A 21,556-nucleotide genomic window follows, 5' to 3' on the forward strand; every position below is an offset into this window, starting at 1 on the left:
GGAGATTTATTCCCATAGAAAATAATGAATCTGTGGGTATCTGGGGCTCTGGGGGGGGGGGATGTTTTTTGAGGTAGATGCACCAAATTTTCATTATAGCATCTAGTGCATCTTCCCAAAGTACCCCCCAAGTTTCAAAAAGATTGCACCAGGGGGTCCAATTCTATGAGCCCCAAAGGTACGTGCCCCTATCCTTCATTATTTCCTATGGAAGGAAGGCATTGAAAAGGTGTGCCGTCCCTTTAAATGTGATGGCCAGAACTCCCTTTGGAGTTCAATTATGCTTGTCACAGCCTTGATCTTGGCTCCACCCCTAATGTCTCCTGGCTCCACCCCCAAAGTCCCCAGATATTTCTTGAATTGGACTTGGCAACCCTAAGAGAAGGTTATGTAAAGAGGACACAGGCCTGGTTAAGCGGGGCTGGTTTTGAGCAGGAACGCAGTTCCAGCTGACTTGGCGTCAGGGGTGTGGCCTGATATGCAAAGGAGTTCCTGCTGGGCAGGCCTTTTTTGTAACAGGCTCTCCTTTGCATATTAGGCCACACCCCCTGATGTAGCCAATCCTCTTGGAGCTTACAGTAGGCCCTGTACCGGGGATGGACAAATTTGCTTAACGTAAGAGCCACATAGAATAAACATCAGATGTTTGAGAGGTGCAAGACATGAAAGTCAGATGTTTGAAGGAAGGGAGGGAAATAGATGGAGGGAGAGGTGGAAAGAAATCAACTTTAACTTTAAATGCATTCTCCAAGCCTCTGACTGGCTTAGTGAAGTGGTTTAAAGAGTGAAATGCCTTCTCCTAGCTGGCCAATGGGGAGGTGAGGGCTTCAAGAGTCACACAATATATGAAAGAGCCACATGTGGCTCTTGAGCCGCAGTTTGGCCACCTCTGCCCTGTAAACTCTTGGAAGATTGGCTACATCAGAGGGGTGTGGCCTAAGATGCAAAGGAGTTTCTGCTAGAAAAAAAAGTAAAGCTCTGTTGCTGGGCTTTTTCTACACAAAAGCCCTGCGCGAAACCACGGCGATGTCAGGGGGTGTGGCCTAATATGCAAACAAGTTCCTGCTGGGCTTTTTCGACACACACACAAAAAAAGCCCTGTGATTCAGTAGCCCCTCTGTTTGTCTCTTCCCATGTAGGTGAGCGTCCTGACCACGTTGGAACGAAGATTCAACCTCCAGAGTGCCGACGTGGGCGTGATCGCCAGTAGCTTCGAGATTGGGAACTTGGCTCTCATCTTGTTTGTGAGCTACTTTGGCGCCAGGGGGCACAGGCCCCGTTTGATCGGATGTGGTGGGATTGTCATGGCTCTGGGAGCTCTTCTCTCGGCTCTTCCCGAATTCCTGACCCACCAGTACGAATACGAATCGGGAGAGATTCGGTGGGGGGCCGAAGGGAGGGACGTGTGCGTGGTCAATGGTTCTACCAGAGACGAGGGACCAGACCCGGAGCTCATCTGTAGGAACCGGACTGCTACAAACATGATGTACTTGCTTCTCATTGGAGCGCAGGTTCTCCTAGGGATTGGTGCTACCCCTGTGCAACCTCTCGGAGTTTCCTACATCGATGACCATGTGAGACGGAAAGATTCTTCCCTGTACATAGGTAAGTGGTGGAACTTCCTGGGATAGGGTTGCCACAGGAGGTGGTGGCGGCTACAAGCATAGCCAGCTTCAAGAGGGGATTGGATAAACATCTGGAGCAGAGGTCCATCAGGGGCTATTAGCCACAGTGTATTGTTGAAGCTCTCTGGAGCAAGTGATGCTGTGTATTCTTGGTGTTTGGGGGGCACAATGGGAGGGCTTCTAGGGTCTTGGCCCCAGTGATGGACCTCCTGATGGCACCTGGGTTTTTTGGCCACTGTGTGACATAGAGTGTTGGACTGGATGGGCCATTGGGCTGATCCAACATGGCTTCTCTTATGTTCTCTTAGGGTTGCCAGCTCTACATTGGCAAATTCAAGGAGATTTTAAGGGTAGTGCCTGGAAAGGATGACATTTGGAGAGGATGCAGTGTCACTGCTGAGTGACACTCTAGGAATTTCCCTGTTATCTCTGTGGTAAAGACCATAGAGACATGGGGAAATTCCTAGAATGTCACTACAGTCGCCATTTTCTAACAATTTTTTTCTTCCACTACAGTTTCTCAAGGGTGGTGGACTGAGGTCTAGGGTGGGTCAGGTACATGGTAAGACTAATGATGGAACTTCTTTGAAGGAGGAGGATTAATCTTTCCGCTATGGCGTCTGTCTCGCTGTACTACTTTGAGAATGGTAGATTTGGAATTTAAGCTTTGGGAAATTGTGTTTAGGTTTCTACATAAATTATGTAACTCCATATTTGAATCTGCTTTATATAATTCTGTAAGCTGTGATATCTTTGTGGGGAGGGGGTGGAGAACTCCTCTGTTGTTTTAATGATCTCAGAGAAGCAGCTGGAGGAAGGAAAATGCTGTTCCCACCAAAGCTGCACTTAATGTACTGGGTGCTTTTCACCAAGAGTTCATTTGCTTTGCTGTGGACATTGTTGAGAAGGGTTATTTCCCACCACCGTGCTGCAGACACGTGGTCTTTTTCTCCTGGGTTTGCTGGGGTGCGGTCACACATCGCATTAAAAGCGGGCATGCAGCGCTTAAATTTGAACCGCTGAATATTAATTCAACGTGGGGCTGATCAGACGAGCATCCAAGAATGCGCCTCATCCCGATAGCATCCTGTTGTTGAACGGTCAGACGTCTCGAATGCTATCGTGCTCTTTTTTGGGCACATGCGCACAACCCATCAAGCAGATCCAAAGTCGTCTCACTCTCATTCAGTTGCTGAGCAAGCAGACGCTGATTCTTGTCGTGGGGTTTTCATTGAACATGCAACCAACCATTGGGAGGTGGGGAAACAAATGTTGCTGGGGTGGGGGGGAGTTCTGGGAATTAACGTTGCTGATTCAAACTAGGGGATTGCCAGGGACTAGTTTCCTGAAATGGGCAGTGATGAATGTATTTGGAAATCCTCCGCATTGAACATATGAACATATGAAGCTGCCTTATACTGAATCAGACCCTCAGTCCATCAAAGTCAGTCTTGTCTACTCAGACTGGCAGCGGCTCTCCAGGGTCTCAAGCTGAGGTTTTTAGTTTTAAACAATTTTATTGATAACATATGGTAATAATTTCCATTAATAACTTCTTTTCATCTATCCCATATGCTTCTTTCTAATCACCCCTCCGCCCATAACTTGACCCCCGCCAGTGTTATTTACATTAAAAGGTACCCTTAATTCCTAAGAACTAAAATTAATATTCTTCTTTTTTCTAAAGTTTAATCATTATCAAAAATTGTCCAATGTCCTTTTACTTTCCACTCGTCTTCTACATAACTTCTAAATTTTTTCCACTCCCTTTTAAAATCTTCTAAATCATAATCTCTTAAAGTTCTTGTTGATTTGTCCATCTCACTCCGTGTCATAACTTTTACAATCCAATCCCATTTTTCTGGTATTTTTTTCTTGCTCCCATAACTGCGCATATAGTGTTTTTCACACCTTTTTGCCTGGACCCTTTTTTGGAGATGCCGGGGATTGAACCTGGACCTTCTGCTTACCAAGCAGATGCTCTACCACTGAGCCACCGTCCCTCCCCTTGAAAAAAAAGATTTTTTTTTCCTGTTCTTCTGAATACTTGGATAATGCTACCGCAGATCCTGTGTTGATCGGAGAAGCAGAAGCCTCACCTCAGATTCCTGATGATCTGGTCTGTGCATGTTTGCTGGGGCTTTCTTTTTTTTAAAAAAAGGTGGGAGGGGCAGATGGCAGGCGCCAAACATCCCAAGGGGCAGTATCGCGCATGAGCTGTCCAAACCGGAATAACCTGACTATGTGCCACTTTTGGAAAAGGGCCGGACTTTCTCTGGGGTCAGATAACACCGACATCCATACCATACCATACCATACCATACCATACCATACCATACCATACCATACCATACCATACCATAGACCTTTATTGGCATTAATATAAGAATATATACTTTAAAACCAACAGTAACACTATAGAATATAATAAAACCTTAAAAAGAAAACCAGCAAAAGTTAAATGACATAAAATAGCTGTGGGCTATGCATGAGTAAAAGCCTCTCTGATTTGGATCGCAACCTGTAAAAAGCAAGCAACGTGAATAGTGACAAAGTTGTGTTTCCCGTGGAGTAAAAAGCGAACCTTGGCATTGTCAGAAAGGCCTTGATGGTCAGAGCATCTAGGTGTCTTGTTCGTGGACTGCTATAGAAAGGGCAGTCCAGAAGAACATGAGGAACCGTTTCGATGACTCCTTGACTACAAGGGCACCGTCTAAGATTGCGGGGGATTCTGTGGTATCTTCCGGAGAGGATGGCCGATGGTAATGCATTAAATCTAGCCAGCATGAATGCTCTTCTTTGGTGAGGATCAGTTAAAAAGAGGAAGCAGGGAGCTAAAAGCCCAGGAGTCTGGGATAAACCCAGATAGCTTGGGGAGCAAGTTTTCCGAGCCGCCTCAGTTAAACGTTGCAACTGCATAACTAATAGTCTGCGTTTGATGGATTGAAATACCGCAGGAGCAGAGGATAGATAAAATGCACCGACATCAAACCGGGGCAAGTTGGGATGCTGACAAGTTGTGTTTGAGGGACAGATGTGGTTGTCTGGACGTGCTCATAAAATCCAAACAGGGACCATGGGGAAGACGGAACTAAAGGTGCGTGTGATCGCACCCTGGCAATCTTTCCAAAACCTACTGTGGGGAGGTTGGCATGCAGAAGGTCCCAGGTTCAATCCCCGGCACCTCCCAGGTTCAATCCCGGCACCTCCAGCTAAAAGGACCCAATAATAGGTGATGAGAAAGATCTGCACCTGAGATCATGGAGAGCTGCTGTGCACCTGAGTAACACACCCCTGATGCAGCCAATCCTCCAAGAGCTTGCAGAAAAGAGTCTTGCAAACTCTTGGAGGATTGGCTACATCAGGGGTGCGTGGCCTAATATGCAAAGGAGCTCCTGCTAGAATTCCTCCACTGCTACAAAAAAAAGCCTTGGTCTAAGGTAGCCAAAAAGGTGGTGTCCGTTAGTGTGTGAGATGTTCACTGTTTTCAGCTACCCAGGAAATTAATTTTGGATCCATTTTCCAAGGGTGGAATTCTAGCAGGAGCTCCTTTGCATATTAGGCCACACCCCTGGTGTAGCCAATCCTCTAAGAGCTTACAGTAGACCCTGTAATAAGAGCCTTGTAAGCTCTCGGACGATTGGCTACATCAGGGGTGTGTGGTCTAATATGCAAAGGAGCTCCTGCTAGAATTCTACCCCTGCATTTTGTTAATTAGTAATTTGCCGCAGTGTTTGGCTATTCGTCATTGTATGTGGTCGTTTCCGTGACTCTCCCACCTCCTTCAAAGGCCCTTAAGTACGCACAATGGAGAATCCTCAAAGCCAATTTAATTTTTTCAAAACGCGTTTGCTTTTTTGAATGGCATAAAACCTGGGTCTCAAGCGTTACACTGCACTAAAGAGGAGGCCCTTAAAAAAAAAAAAGATTCGTTGGACCTTGAACATTCAAAAGGAACGGCCAAACACGGTTAATGCCTCCCTGATAATCTCTTTCATTCATATGTATATGAGAGCTTTCCTTGGCCCAGTTATTAAGATTTTTTTTTATTTGGAAAACTGATACGCCATCTGTCCAGAGATCTGCCTGAAGCAGCCTTCACGGTTCTCCGTTGGCAGCGTGAAATCACCAGGTGTTGTGGCGTGCCAGGTGCGAAAGGGCCCCAGCCAGGTAGCGCAAACAAGTCAATTTATCAATGCACGGTTGGCTGGTTGCATTTGGCCTAGGGCGCAGGTAGCGCTAGCAGCTGTAGCAGGGGACCCTGCGGTGACTGAGAGGAAGGGGGCGGCCATCCGGTTCTGTCAGTGCGGGAAGTCACCCGTCTTCGACAGGACGTCGGGTGAATAACCCTCACATCAGAGGCCTGTCTTTCTTTGCCAATTAATTTCAGGCTCCCTCCTCCCCTCCGTTGTACGGCAAGCCTGTTCCCTGTTCTCTGGTAGAAAAGTGTACGTTTCATGGCTCATTGTCCCCAAAGTAGATTATTTTCTAACAAAGGCCGGCGTGTTGATTACTGAAGAAAAATAGCATTTCAAAAAGGGATGGCGCCTACGGGTGTCTGGGGCAGAGGAGAGGGGGCAGTGAGGGGTGGAGGTATTATGGATCGCCTCTTTCTCTCTTTGCTTTTTTGGATTCGGAATGGCAGCGAGGAGATAAGCGTTCTATTTATTCACGGTTGCTGGCATTCGAGAAAGCTGATGATCTGTTAATAATCCTTTTGGCTGACGGCCATAATGAGGCAGTGGTTAATTAGGGAAATGCTCCCGCCCTGGCGTCTTCGACGAGCCAGATTCGTGAAGACCCTGAAATTTTTGGCGGTACAGATCGTTTTTTGGTTGGCCTCAGCTTCTTGCCTGTGCCTTTGCTTCGGTGTCACAGCCTGACCTCTGGACCGCTGTCTGGTTTCTGTCAACTGGAAAGCGCTCCTGTTACTTGTCAGAGAGGTGAGGCGCACGTGGCATAGTCCCGTTCTCAAACTTGAGAGTCAGTTTGGTGTAGCGGTTAAGTGCGCGGACTCTTATCTGGGAGAACTGGGTTTGATTACCCACTCCTCCACTTGCAGCTGCTGGGATGGCCTTGGGTCAGCCAGAGCTCTCGCAGGAGTTGTCCTTGAAAGGCAGCTGCTGTGAGAGCCCTCTCAGCCCCACCCACCTCACAGGGTGTCTGTTGTGGAGAGAAAAGATATAGGAGATTGTAAGCCGCTCTGAGTCTCTGATTCAGGGAGAAGGGCGGGGTATAAATCTGCCCCCACTTGACAGGGTGTCTGTTGTGGAGAGAAAAGATATAGGAGATTGTAAGCCGCTCTGAGTCTCTGATTCAGGGAGAAGGGCGGGTATAAATCTGCCCCCACTTCACAGGGTGTCTGTTGTGGAGAGAAAAGATATAGGAGATTGTAAGTCGCTCTGAGTCTCTGATTCAGGGAGAAGGGCGGGGTATAAATCTTCTTTTAAACAATTGAAGATTAAATAATTAAAACAAAATTAAAATTACAATATAGAATAGATAAAATACATGTTAAAAAGCATAAAAACTCTGCTTCTGCAGTTACAACTGATTTGGTCCAGAAGTCCATCTATGTGTTAGATGCCACAGAGAAACTCATAATATGTAGCACTTCCATCCAAAGTTATACAGATATCCAGGGCTTTTTTGAGCAGGAATGCACAAGAACGCAATTCTGGCTGATTTTGCATCAGAGAGTGTGCAGATGAGTTCCTGCTGGGCTTTTTCTACCAAAAAGCCCGGTGTGAAACAATGGTGACATCGGGTGTGGCCTAATATGCAAATAGGTTCATGCTGGGCTTTTTCTACAAAAAAGCCCTGTGTGAAACAATGGTGACATCAGGGGGTGTGGCCTAATATGCAAATAGGTTCCTGCTGGCCTTTTTCTACAAAAAAACCCTGTGTGAAACAACGGTGACATCAGGGGGTGTGGCCTAATATGCAAATAGGTTCCTGCTGGGCTTTTTCTACAAAAAAGCCCTGTGTGAAACAATGGTGACATCAGGGGGTGTGGCCTAATATGCAAATAGGTTCCTGCTGGCCTTTTTCTACAAAAAAGCCCTGTGTGAAACAACGGTGGCATCAGGGGGTGTGGCCTAATATGCAAATAGGTTCCTGCTGGGCTTTTTCTACAAAAAAGCCCTGTGTGAAACAATGGTGATGTCAGGGGGTGTGGCCTAATATGCAAATAGGTTCCTGCTGGGCTTTTTCTACAAAAAAGCCCTGTGTGAAACAATGGTGACATCAGGGGGTGTGGTCTAATATGCAAATGCCACACCCTGACACAAGAACCTGGAGCTTGCCGTCATTATATCTTCCTGTGCCAAAACTGAGGCTACCCAGGTTTCTGTTGACAGTCCTCTTTGCCCACTGCTGCGTGAAGAATTTTTTCTTTTAAAGCGATGTTGTTGGCATCACATAGAGCAGGGGTGGCCAAACATGCTTAAGGTAAGAGCCACATAGAATAAAGTCAGATGTTTGAGGGGAGGGAGGGAAATGGGAGGTGGGCATTCTCCAAGCTGCTGGCTGGCTTGGCTTGGAGAAGTGATTTCAAGAGACAAATGCCTTTGCCAAGCTGTCTGATGGGGCAGTGCGGGCTTCCAGAGCCACACAATATGTGTGAAAGAGCCATGTGAGATCTCTGCTTGTAGGATTGGAATGGAATGTCTGCAGAGGGCTTTTCTCTTCTGGTTTTATTAGCATGGGCATAAATGTGGAGCAGATTAGAGACCAGGGCCAATCCAGACAATGCCAACGTTTGGCTTCTCATATTTTGTATTTCAGGGCTTTTTTTTTTTTTTTGTAGCAGGAGCTCCTTAGTGCAGGGCCTACTGTAAGCTCCAGGAGGATTGGCTACATCAGGAGCGTGTGGCCTAACATGTAAAGGAGCTCCTGCTACAAACCCCCCCCCCCAAACCCCTATTGTATTTGCAGCAGGCAGAGATGTGTACCCTTTCTCTACCAGAAGGTCCAGTCCCCCAGAAAAGGATGCATCAATCAGCATCAGCACAATCAAACACCTCCACCCCCAGTTGCTATGATACCTCTTGTTCCAAAATACCGTGGGCTCGAAGGGTGACTTGGCAATTCCATTTCACCGCCAAGACTATTTCTGTCCTGAACTTTCTGCTCCATGATCTCATCCTGGGTGAAACAACAGAAGGCCCGAAATAGACTGGCTGGATTGGCTGTGTTTTGTAGCTATCCAAACGGCACATTCCATGGGGGTTTAGGTGTGAAGGTTTGAGGCGGGTGTCGAACATTTCCCTGTCCTGCTCTTGGCTGTGTTGGCAACAGATCTTGCAAGTCGGAATGTTAAGAACGGAGCAATGGATTCATTGATTCATTGTCAAGACAGTGTGCGATTGCAAGAAAAAAAGGCCAACGCCATGCTGGGAATTATTAGGAAAGGAACTGAGAACAAATCAGCCAGTATCGTAATGCCCCTGTATAAATCGATGGTTGCGGTCTCATTTGGAGTACTGTGTGCAATTCTGGTCACCGCACCTCAAAAAAGGATATTTATAGCATTGGAAAAAGTCCAGAAAAGGGCAACTAGAATGATTAAAGGTTTGAAAACACTTTCCCTATGAAGAAAGGTTGAAACGCTTGGGACTCTTTAGCTTGGAGAAACGTCGACTGCGGGGTGACATGATAGAGGTTTACAAGATAATGCATGGGATGGAGAAAGTAGAGAAAGAAGTTCTTTTCTCCCTTCCTCACAATACAAGAACTCAGTGGGCATTAGATGAAATTGCTGAGCAGTCAGGTAAAAACAGATAAAAGGAAATACTTCTTCACCCAAAGGGTGATTAACATGTGGAATTCACTAGCCACAGGAATGGTGGCGGCGGCTACAAGCATAGATAGCTTCAAGAGGGGGGTTAGATAAAAATATGGAGCAGAGGTCCATCAGTGGCTATTAGCCACAGTGTGTATATGTGTGTGTGTGTGTGTGTGTGTGTGTATAATTTTTTTGGCCACTGTGTGACACAGAGTGTTGGACTGATGGCCATTGGCCTGATCCAATATGGCTTCTCTTTATGTTCTTATTCTGAGGAGCATTTGGAGGAAAGAGTCCAGGGTACCACACTGGAGAGAGTTACAGTGCATAGTCAATCGACAATCCCAGGGGTGTAAATGAAACCTATTTGGGACAGTGCAATCCTAAATAGAGTTGGACTCTGCTAAGACCATTGACTTCAGCAGATTTAGAAGGGTGTTACACTGCTTAAGACAGCACTCTAAAGGAGCAAGCTAAAGGCAAGCCACTAAAGAAGAAGAAGACTGCAGATTTATACCCCGCCCCTTTTGCTCTGAATCAGAGACTCAGAGTGGCTTACAATCTACTATATCTTCTCCCCCCTCAACAGACACCCTGTGAAGTGGGTGGGGCTTTCAAGGACAACTCCTGCGAGAGCTTTCGCTGACCCAAGGACATTCCAGCAGGTGCAAGAGGAGGAGTGGGGAATCAAACCGGTTCTCCCAGATTAGAGAGCTCTGGCTGACCCAAGGCCATTCCAGCAGCTGCAAGTGGAGGAGTGGGGAATCAAACCCGGTTCTCCCAGATAAGAGAGCTATGGCTGACCCAAGGCCATTCCAGCTGGTGCAAGTGGAGGGAGCGGGGAATCAAACCCTGTTCTCCCAGATAAGAGAGCTCTGGCTGACCCAAGGCCATTCCAGCAGGTGCAAGTGGAGGAGCGGGGAATCAAACCTTGTTCTCCCAGAAAAGAGAGCTCTGGCTGACCCAAGGCCATTCCAGCAGCTGCAAGTGGAGGAGTGGGGAATCAAACCCGGTTCTCCCAGATGAGAGAGCTCTGGCTGACCCAAGGCCATTTCCAGCAGCTGCAAGTGGAGGAGTGGGGGAATCAAACCTTGTTCTCCCAGATAAGAGAGCTCTGGCTGACCCAAGGCCATTCCAGCAGCTGCAAGTGGAGGAGTGGGGAATCAAACCCGGTTCTCCCAGATAAGAGAGCTCTGGCTGACCCAAGGCCATTCCAGCAGCTGCAAGTGGAGGAGTGGGGAATCAAACCGGTTCTCCCAGATAAGAGAGCTCTGGCTGACCCAAGCGCATTCCAGCTGGTGCAAGTGGAGGAGTGGGGAATCAAACCTTGTTCTCCCAGATAAGAGTCTGCACACTTAACCACTACACCAGACTGACAGTTGCGATGCCATCTGTCCTGATGCTTAAGTAACTGCAAGAAACCTTTTGAGTAAGTGGCAGACACATGAAGCTTGCTCTGGATTGGGGTGCCATTTGCTCAGCTCTCAGCTTCACGGGAGCTCTGGAGGATTGGCTGCATCAGGGGTGTGTGGCTTAATATGCAAAGGAGCTCCTGCCAGAATTCCACCCCTGCTCTTATCCAAGTACTGGCCAGGGGGAGATTTTGGCTTAGCTTCCAAAAGCTGATGAGACGGGGCCAATGAGATGAGGCAGAACTGATTTGGGCCATCCAGGGCAGGGCAGAAGGCAAACAGAGGGGGTTTGTCATTGCCTGCCTCTGCGTAGCAACCCTGGACTTCCTTGGTGGTCTCCCATGCCAACTAAGCTCTTTGCCCTCCATAGTCCATTGGATAAACATCTGGAGCAGAGGTCCATCAGTGGCTGTTAGCCACAGCGTATTGTTGGAACTTTCTGTCTGCGGCAGTGATGCTCTGTATTCCTGGTGCTTGGGGGGGGGGTGTACAGTGGAAGGACTTCTATTGTCCTGGCCCCACTGATGGACCTCCTGATGGCACTTGGTTTTTTTGACCACTGTGTGACACAGAGTATTGGACTGGATGGGCCACTGGCCTGATCCAACATGGCTTCTCTTATGTTCTTCTGTGACACAGAGTATTGGACTGGAGGGGCCACAGGCCTGATCCAACCATGGCTTCTCTTATGTTCTTCTGTGACACAGAGTGTTGGACTGGATGGGCCACTGGCCTGATCCAACATGGCTTCTCTTATGTTCTTCTGTGACACAGAGTGTTGGACTGGAGGGGCCATTGGCCTGATCCAACATGGCTTCTCTTATGTTCTTACGTGACATAGAGTGTTGGACTGGAAGGGGCCATTGGCTTGATCCAACATGGCTTCTCTTATGTTTTTATGTGACACAGAGTGTTGGACTGGAGGGGCCATTGGCTTGATCCAACATGGCTTCTCTTATGTTCTTATAGTCCATCAGCCTCTCTCATGTTCCCCACCACCGTAACCCCATAAAGCTCTTCGGAGTTCTCTAGCTGCTAGATCAGGGGTGGCCAAACTGTGGCTCTTTCACACACATTGTGTGGCTCTTGAAGCCCCCCCCCCCTTCACCCCATCAGCCAGCTTGGAGAAGGCATTTGTCTCTTTAAATCACTTCTCCAAGCCAACCTTAACCTTAACTTTAAATGCATTTTCCAAGCCCCAAGCTGGCTTGGTTTGGAGAAGTTAAAGTTGCTTTTTTTCCACCTCTCCCTTCTGCCTCCCTTTCTCCATCTATCGTCCTTCCTTCCTTTCTCCCCTCCCCAATCTTTCTTTCTTTCTTTCTTTCTTTCTTTCTTTCTTTCTTTCTTCTTTCTTTTCTTTCTTTCTTTCTTTCTTTCTTTCTTTCTTTCTTTCTTTCTTTCTTTCTTTCTTTCTTTCTTTCTTTCTTTCTTCCTTCCTTTCTTTCTTTCTTCCTTTCTTCCTTCCTTCCTTCCTTCTTTCCCCAATCTATCTTCGTTCCTTCCTCCCCTCCCCCAATCTTCCTTCCTTCCTTCCTTCCTTCCTTCCTTCCTTCCTTCCTTCCTTCCTTCCTTCCTTCCTTCCTTCCTTCCTTCCTTCCTTCCTTCCCTCCCCAATCTATCTTCCTTCCTTCCCTCCCCTCCCCCAATCTATCTTCGTTCCTTTCCTCCCCTCCTTCCTTCCTTCCTTCCTTCCTTCCTTCCTTCCTTCCTTCCTTCCTTCCTTCCTTCCTTCCTTCCTTCCTTCCTTCCTTCCTTCCTTCCTTCCTTCCTTCTTCCTTCTTCCTTCCTTCCCAAACATCTGATATTCATGTCTTGAGGCTCACAGACATCTGACGTTTATTCTCTGTGGCTCTTACATTAAACAAGTTTGGCCACTCTATGCTCGATTATGCTTTCAGAGGACGGGGCCAGTTGAATTAAGAGGGCCATGCGCCATTTGCTGAACTGCTAATAAGATCCAGGTGGTCTTTGATTCTGGGCTAATTGCAGCGTGCACTAATTACAAACAGTTCTCGGTAGCACAGGCTCGGCTTGTTTGCATTTAATTTCCCTGTTAAATAACTTTAAAATCCACAATAATCGTAAATAACATCCGTGCTGGGCTTACGGCTGCCTTGTGGATATTTTTAAATAAAGAACGTTGGAAGTTACACACAAGGAAGTTGAGATGCAAAGAATCCGCCAGAAAGTAAACATACAGATATCAGCTATCAGCCCCGTACTGCCTTCCAATGTCAGGTGGTCAAATACCTACAGTCAGATACACTGCAGTAATTAATGGCCATCCTCTCAGAAATGACAACCAATTTCGTCTAGTGGTTAAGTGTCTGGACTCTTACTTGGGAGAACTGGGTTTGATTCCTCACTCCTCCACTGCTGGAATGATCTTGGGTCAGCCATAGCTCTGGCAGAGCTATCCTTGAAAGGGCAGCTTCTGGGAGAGCTCTCTCAGTCCCACCCACCTCACAGGGTGTTTGTTGTGGGGGAGGAAGATAAAGGAGATTGTAAGCCGCTCTGAGATTCAGAGTATAGGGCTGGATATAAATCCAATATCTTCTTCTCCCTCTATCAAATATTCAGAGGCAGTTTTCCTTTGAACATGCAAGTTTCATTTAGTAGAGAAGAGGAAGAAGAGATTGGATTTATACCCTGCCCTTCATTACCCAGAGGAGTCTCAGAGCAGCTTACAGTCTCCTTCCCTTCCTCTGCCCACAATAGACACCCTGTGAGGCAGGTGGGGCTGAGAGAGCTTTGAGAGAACTGCTCTTGAGAGAACAGCTCTGAGAGAACTTGTGACTGACCCAAGGTCACATCAGCAGGTGCATGTGGAGGAGGAACGGGGAATCAAACCCAGTTCTCCCAGATAAAAGTCTGTGCACTTAACCACTACACCGAATTAGCTGTCAGATGACAGTTTGGTGTAGTGATTAAGGGTGACGGTCCAGTCTGGAGAACTGGGTTTGATTCCCCATTCCTCCTCCATGTGCAGCCAGGCGGTTGACCTTGGGTCAGTCACAAGTTCTCTCAGAGCTGTTCTGAACATGAACATATGAACATATGAAGCTGCCTTACACTGAATCAGACCCTCGGTCCATCAAAGTCAGTATCGTCTTCTCAGACTGGCAGCGGCTCTCCAGGGTCTCAAGCTGAGGCTTTTCACACCTATTTGCCTGGACCCTTTTTTGGAGATGCCAGGGATTGAACCTTGGACCTTCTGCGTCCCAAGCAGATGCTCTACCACTGAGCCACCGTCCCGTTCTCTCAAGAGTGTCGAGAGTATCCTCTCTGTATCCCTCTTGCCATAGTTTTGCTGTAACAGTATTATTTGGCTTGAACGCATTCCTGCTTAGCTCATCTTGCTTTCTGCATGCTTATCTGAGGAACTTCTTATCAAAGCTGTTTCTACCGACCAAGGTCGGTCGCTAAGAAGTACAGATAACCACCTGGCCCCCAAGACTTGGGGGGGAGCGGGTCCCACCAAAAGCCGCTGTTGCTTTGCCACGCTTTGCACTTGAATTGTAACGGTTAGGGCGAGGGGTTAAATAGAGAGGCCCTGGTGTCCTGCCTTATGATACCTGGAATAAACTACTAAACTATTTTAAAAAAACCCAATTTATTATAATGTAATATATTGTAAAGGTATGTTATCATTTGTCATTAAATGTTAATACGCATATATACACATACACATATATCACATTTTCTCCACCCACCCACCCCTTTTTGGTGACCCCCAACTGTGCCTTCCCCCTTAACAAACATCTCCATATTACTATTTAACTTAGTTTGTTATAAGGTAATAAACGCTTATCTATTAAAGAATCTTTCTCGAAAGAGCCCAAAGGTTATAGTTATCATCCATCTTCAGGGTATTTCTTCTTAGTCGTTAGCAAGTAAACGAAAAAGTTATAATCCAATAATTCTATTTTTTTAAAACTGTAATCTATATATAATTTCTTTAAAGATTAACCATTGTCAAAGATCACCAAATGTCCTTTAACGTTCCATTGTTTTTCAATGTATTTTTGAAACTTTCCCCGTTCGCTTTTAAACTTCTCTAGATCTTGTTCTTTTAAGATTCTTGTAAGTTTGCCCATTTCACTCCAATGCATGACCTTCAAAGTCCATTCCCACTTTTCTGGTATTTTGTCTTGCTTCCACATTTGCGCACATAATGTCCGTGCAGCTGAAAGCATATACCAAATTATTGTTCTATCTTGCTTTTGAAATTTTTTCCATTTGTAATCCCAACAAAAAGATATCTGGTGCCTTCTTAATATTATATCCCAAAACTTTCGAAATCTCTTGCTGAATCATTTGCCAAAATTGTTTCGCCTTTTCGCAAGTCCACCACATATGGTAGAAAGATCCTTCATGACATTTACATTTCCAACATCTATCCGACACCTGATAGTTCATTTTTGCCAATTTCTTAGGTATCTAAACTACTGAACTATTAGCCTGAATTGTTCCTTGAGTTCTCTCAGAGCCCTCTCTGCCCCACCTGCCTCACACGGTGTCTATTGTTGGGAGAGGAAGAGAAGGAGATTGGAAGCTCTGAGACTCCAAGTGAAGGGAAGGTTATAAATCATCATTATCTTCTCCTTCCTTCTCCTTCTCCTTCTCCTTCTTCTCCATCATATGCATCATTTGCAAAGGGCAAAGGAGAAAGCCGAACAAATTCAAGATATGAAAGGTCCTTTCAAAGTGACTGTTATTATTTCCTTCAGGCCAGGAGGTTAGGCTGATCCATGGTTATTGGATGAGCCTTTAGCCATGACCCTCTTAGTTGTCCGGGACTTGGATCTCCCAGGTGTGGGAGGGCAATGAAGAATGAATAACAAGCCCATTGTTTGGGAACAAAGGACAGAGGCCGCGAGCGAAGGCGGCAATAACAGGCTCTTTATTAAAGAGCAACAACGTTTCTGCAAAGCGCCCTTTGATGATATGCCGTAAAAAACATCATTTCAGCTTTTCCCCACCCACCCACCCCCCTCCCGACTCAAGTGGCAAACTGAATAGGGCTTGTAACCCGGGGTGAAGTTTTTTAATTATGATTTTTATCCTAGGAACTTTTTCAGTATGTTGACTTGGACAACCCAGATCTTGTCAGATTTCAAAAGCTAAGCATAATCATTCCTGATTAGTACTATCATAGGAACAGGAAATGGATGGAGGTGACTCCTTATTAACGAAACGCAAGCCTTAGTTCAGGGGTGTCAAACATGCAGTTCGGGGGCTGAATCAGGCCCCCCGAGGGCTCCTCTCAGGCTCCTGAGAAACTGGCTGTCATCTGCTTCCTTCTCATTATCTCTTGCTTCCTTCTGCATAACAAGCAGCTTGCTTTGCAAGGCTTGCTCAATCGCACAGGAGCTACAGAGCAAAACCTCTATTTTCTCCATTGGCTGAGGCTCCTCCCTTGGGGAGGAAGGGGGAATAGCTTGCTTTGCCGGGCTCTCTCAGTTGCACAGCAGAACTACTGAGCCAAGCTTTTCTTCCTTCTATTGGCTGAGGCTCCCTCCCCCCAGCCCCCTGGGGAAGGAAGGAAATAGCCAGAGCTTCCTTTGCCCAGTTCCCTGGATCCCATGGGAGAAATGCAAAGAAAGCATCTTTAAGACCAACGAGTGCTAATATTTTAAGTTGTTTTTTTTTAAAAAAATTGTGTTTGTGTTCTTTATAAAATTTGTATCTCTGCTACCTAATCATAAATAGGTGCACACACATGGCCCGGCCGAACCCGACATGGCCTGACACAACAAGGTCTCATTTATGTCAGATCTGGCCTTCATAACACCCCCGTCTTAGTTCTTGTACTGAGATGGACAGCGATAGCATCGGCATGGTCGAGAAGGTAGTTCATGACCTTACCCTCCCAGAGAAGTCCTTCTTGCCAGACCGGTTGGAGAGATATTAAGTTCGCCAACTTCAAGGTGGGGCTTGAAGTTCTCCCAGAATTTCAGCTGATGTCCAGGCTACAAAGATTGGTTCCACTGGAGGAAATGGAACTTTGAAGCACGGACTCTATGGTAACCATAGAGTATAGGAGAAATGGAAATCCCAGAGTGGCAATGTGTCCTCTCTGAGCTCTCGCCCCCTCCCCAAACGGACCCAGGCACTGCCCTCAATCTCTTGGAATTTCCCAATATGGAGTTGACCACTCTTATCTTAAAAGTCTGGGATCATAGACTCAGGGAAGGAAAGGAGGGGGAAGTTAATAGGAAAACTGGGAGAAAGCCCACTCCCCAAAGCCCCTTCTCTGTGGTGGGGGTAGGAGCAGAAAGACTGGTTCAGTAGGTTTCAGAAGCCTCTGTTGGTGGTAGTCAGAAAGCACACAGCTGGGACGGGAAGTCTGGCTAGATACAAGCTGGGCTTAGCATTGCTTAGAATTCCTCAGGACCACAGAAAACCCCTAAAACAGGGGTGTCAAGCATGCGGCCTGGAGGATGAATCAGGCTGCCAGAGGACTCTTATCAGGCCCCCGAGCCATTGGCTGTCATGATGTCTGCTTCCTTTTCCCTCTTTCTTGCTTCCTTCTGCAGCATAGCTTGCTTTGCCAGGCTTACTCAGTTGCACAGCAGCTAAAGAGGAAAGCCTCTATTTTCGCTACTGGCCAAGGCTCCTCCCTTGGGGAGGAAGTGGGGGGGGGAAGGGATAGCTTGCTTTGCCAGGCTCTCTCAATTGCACAGCAGAACTACTGAGCCAAACCACTCTTCCTTCTGTTGGCTGAGGCTCCTCCCCCTCCTGGTCCCCTGGGGAAGGAAGAAAAAAGGCAGAGCTTCCCTTGCCCAGTTCTCTGGATCGCATGGGAGAGATAAAAAGAAAGCATCTTTAAGACCAATGCTAACGTTTTAAGCATGTTTTTTTTAAAAAAGGTTTTAAACTTTTTTTAAAATTATGTTTGTGTCCTTTGTAAAGTTTCTATTTCTGCTACTTGGCATTACATTTTATGACATGCATGGCCCAGCCCCACAAGGTCTTATTTATGTTAGATCCAGCTCTCATAATAAAGGAGTTTAACAACCCTGCCCTAAAGAATATGCTTCCCCACTCCTCCACTGACAGCTGCTGGAATGGCCTTGAGTCAGCCATAGCTATCGCAGGCGTTGTCCTTGAAAGGGCAGCTTCTGGGAGAGCTCTCTCAACCCCACCCACCTCACAGGGTGTCCGTTGTGGGGGAAGACGATAAAGGAGATTGTGAGTCGCTCTGAGTCTCTGATTCAGAGAGGGTGGGGTATAAATCTGCAGTCTTCTTCTGAGCTTGACTGAGCTCAACCAATCTTGGGAACTATACAGGATCAGAGCATTGGGTAGCCCCTGGGTGGGAGACCACCAAGGAAGTCCGAGGTTGCTACGCAGAGGCAGGCAAAGGTAAACCACCTCTGTTCATCTCTTGCCTTGTGTTGGGGAATTTCCATTGTACCCCCAACAATAGAAAACACCAAAATCAAAACCTGCAGTTACCAAAACAACCTGCAGTTATCAGAAGGCTAATACATACTCACTAATAAGTTTTAAGACCTGGTAGATAAACTTTATCTAGGTTTCAAAAAGCAAAAACAGTTTATTAGACCCCAAGTTTCTCTTTAGGCAGAAGGCAAACAGTTTAGATACCATTAGTACATTTCAGTTTCTTCTTTAAAAAGAAGGCTTCAGATATATGCATAGAAAGACAGAACAGAGATTACATTAGTACATTTGCTCTTACAGTTCCTTTAGACTTAAGAACACTCCTTTAGAAGGCTTAAAATATATGGACAGAAAGGCAGAACAGAAAACAGTTTACACAGTCAGAGCATAAAGCATACAATACAATACTGAAAATCTAATGCAGCATACAGTACAATACTGAAAAATCTCAGTCCCAACAGGATTAAGCCTTATTAGTCTGCATTTTCCCATTTAAAATCTAAGTCCCAAATCCCATTCTATCAGAGCCATGGTCTGTGTTCAGTGTTTGAGGCCTCAAACAGAAATGAACAAGGATTGTTAATTTCTGGGCTAGACTGACAAAGAGTCAGTCTGCAGTCAGTCTGATACAGTCTGCAGCTTTTGCTCAAAAGTGGAGGGCTTAGAAAGGCTCCAACCCATCTCTTTATCAGATCTTCTGGGTCACACTGCACCCCAGCTGTGTTTCTGACCTCAGCCAACGGCAGCTAACTCAAAACAATCATGGCTGAGATTGTCCTTAGTTCACGTCAACCTTTCACCCACTTAGCAACCATCTTTGCAAATGGCTGCCTCCTCCATCTTGTTTCCTCCTTGCCATATAAGGATTTTTACCATATATGGTCCTTCCTGCATGATAGTGTTGAATAGCTTAGAGCTCTGGGGGCCAAATTCATAACTGCAGTCAAAAATCATAGAGCAATAGAGAGGCTTCTAAGGTGTTTGAAGAGCTTAGTGCTCATTTCGTAAGAACGTAGCTACTTTCAGCAAAAGGTCTTGTAGCCGATTTCATAAAGAGTACGTTTAAGAGTATGTTTAAGATCGTAAGAGAGCTAACCCAAAGGTGATTGATCATTTCATAAGAGACCCAACCCAAAATTCCCCGTCACCTTGAAAACCCTCCAAGGGCTTTCCTAAGTCAGCTTCAACTTGGTAGCGCTTTCTACGACACTAAGAACTAGCGGTGCCCTACGTGGTGAGTGTACCCATTGCCCTTTTCCGTGTGATGCTTTCTGCCCAAAGAAAAGGAAATGCCTGAAGAAATGTGGGGATACCCTTGTTTGACTTTGCAGTTTTAAAAATGCGTGCTGCAGGAAAGGCCTCTGAAGGACAGAAGCTTTTTGTAGAAGAGGAGCTTAGCGAGGGAAACTGTTCAGAGGAGAACGGCAGTGAGTAAACTGCTGGAGAAGAACGGGAGTCCCATGTTTGGTTAGCAGGAACATGCCTAATGATCAAAAGGGCTTCAGGTTTTTCTGAGGTTGGCGGGGGTGGAGGGGGGGTGTTGTTGAGCTAGAATACCAGTGAGTGCAAAGGAACCAGACGTCTTTGGGAATTTTTAAACAAATCTATGGGTGCATTCAGACCACACTAAATAATGCATTTTGGAACTGGAGTTTTACTGTGTAAAAATAGCAGAAATCCAGTTCCAAAGCTCATTATTTTGTGTCGTCTGAATGCACTCTATGTGGCATGTTGTTTATTTATTTCACTTCACTTGTACCCGCACTCTTGGCTTTTCTGCAAACTATGCAAAACTGAATTATTCCAGAGGCTTCCTCTCCATAGGCAACAGGGTAGCGCTGTACAAAAAGAATTCGCAAAGTTAGTTAGACAAATGATTCGAGACTGTGGTCTCTGTTGCTGTATATGTATATATATATACATATATAAAAGGTAGAGTATATAGTTGTATATGGTTGTATATATAGCTGTATATAGTTTGCTGTAAATTGGCTCCTACTTGGTAGCTTACATCATTTAATGTGTCATGTTAATTTGGTGTGGAGAGCCAGTTTGGTGTAGTGGTTAAGTGTGCGGACTCTTATCTGGGAGAACCGGGTTTGATTCCCCACTCCTCCACCTGCAGCTGCTGGAATGGCCTTGGGTCAGCCAGAGCTCTCTTATCTGGGAGAACCGGGTTTGATTCCCCACTCCTCCTCTTGCACCTGCTGGAAGGGCCTTGGGTCAGCCATAGCTCTCTTATCTGGGAGAACCGGGTTTGATTCCCCACTCCTCCACTTGCACCTGCTGGAAGGGCCTTGGGTCAGCCGTAGCTCTCTTATCTGGGAGAACCGGGTTTGATTCCCCACTCCTCCTCTTACAGCTGCTGAAATGGCCTTGGGTCAGCCAGAGCTCTCTTATCTGGGAGAACCGGGTTTGATTCCCCACTCCTCCACTTGCACCTGCTGGAAGGGCCTTGGGTCAGCCATAGCTCTCTTATCTGGGAGAACCGGGTTTGATTCCCCACTCCTCCTCTTACAGCTGCTGAAATGGCCTTGGGTCAGCCAGAGCTCTCTTATCTGGGAGAACTGGGTTTGATTCCCCACTCCTCCACTTGCACCTGCTGGAAGGGCCTTGGGTCAGCCATAGCTCTCTTATCTGGGAGAACCGGGTTGGATTCCCCACTCCTCCACTTGCACCTGCTAGCATGGCCTTGGGTCAGCCATAGCTCTGACAGAGGTTGTCCTTGAAAGGGCAGCTGCTGTGAGAGCCCTCTCCAGTCCCACCCACCTCACAGGGTGTCTGTTGTGGGGGAGGAAGGTAAAGGAGATTGTGAGCCGCTCTGAGACTCTTCGGAGTGGAGGGCAGGATATAAATCCAATATCCTCATCTACCTCACAGGGTGTCTGTTGTGGGGGAGGAAGGGAAAGGAGATTGTGTGAGCCGCTCTGAGACTCTTCGGAGTGGAGGGCAGGATATAAATCCAATATCCTCATCTACCTCACAGGGTGTCTGTTGTGGGGGAGGAAGGGAAAAGAGATTGTGAGCCGCCCTGAGACTCTTCGGAGTGGAGGGCGGGATATAAATCCAATATCTTCATCTACCTCACAGGGGGTCTGTTGTGGGGGAGGAAGGGAAAGGAGATTGTGTGAGCCGCTCTGAGACTCTTCGGAGTGGAGGGCGGGATATAAATCCAATATCCTCATCTACCTCCCAGGGTGTCTGTTGTGGGGGAGGAAGGGAAAGGAGATTGTGAGCTGTTCTGAGACTCTTCGGAGTGGAGGACGGGATATAAATCCAATATCTTCTTCTTCATCATCTTCTTCTTTATTCTTTTCTTCAATCCT

The 21,556-nt window shown here is 46.6% G+C and overlaps 1 protein-coding gene across 1 annotated transcript in view; it reads left to right on the forward strand.

Annotated features, from left to right (window-relative positions):
* The window catches only part of SLCO3A1 (solute carrier organic anion transporter family member 3A1), a 178,522-nt gene that overhangs the window by 47,587 nt on the left and 109,379 nt on the right, over window positions 1-21,556 (forward strand). Inside the window, exon 2 of the mRNA XM_060260276.1 lies at window positions 1,140-1,605. Coding sequence (XP_060116259.1) covers window positions 1,140-1,605 — 466 coding nt within the window. The remainder of the gene's footprint in view (window positions 1-1,139; window positions 1,606-21,556) is intronic.

This window comes from Heteronotia binoei, chromosome 19, assembly GCF_032191835.1.
Source record: "Heteronotia binoei isolate CCM8104 ecotype False Entrance Well chromosome 19, APGP_CSIRO_Hbin_v1, whole genome shotgun sequence".
In the NCBI taxonomy this organism is placed as follows: domain Eukaryota; kingdom Metazoa; phylum Chordata; class Lepidosauria; order Squamata; family Gekkonidae; genus Heteronotia; species Heteronotia binoei.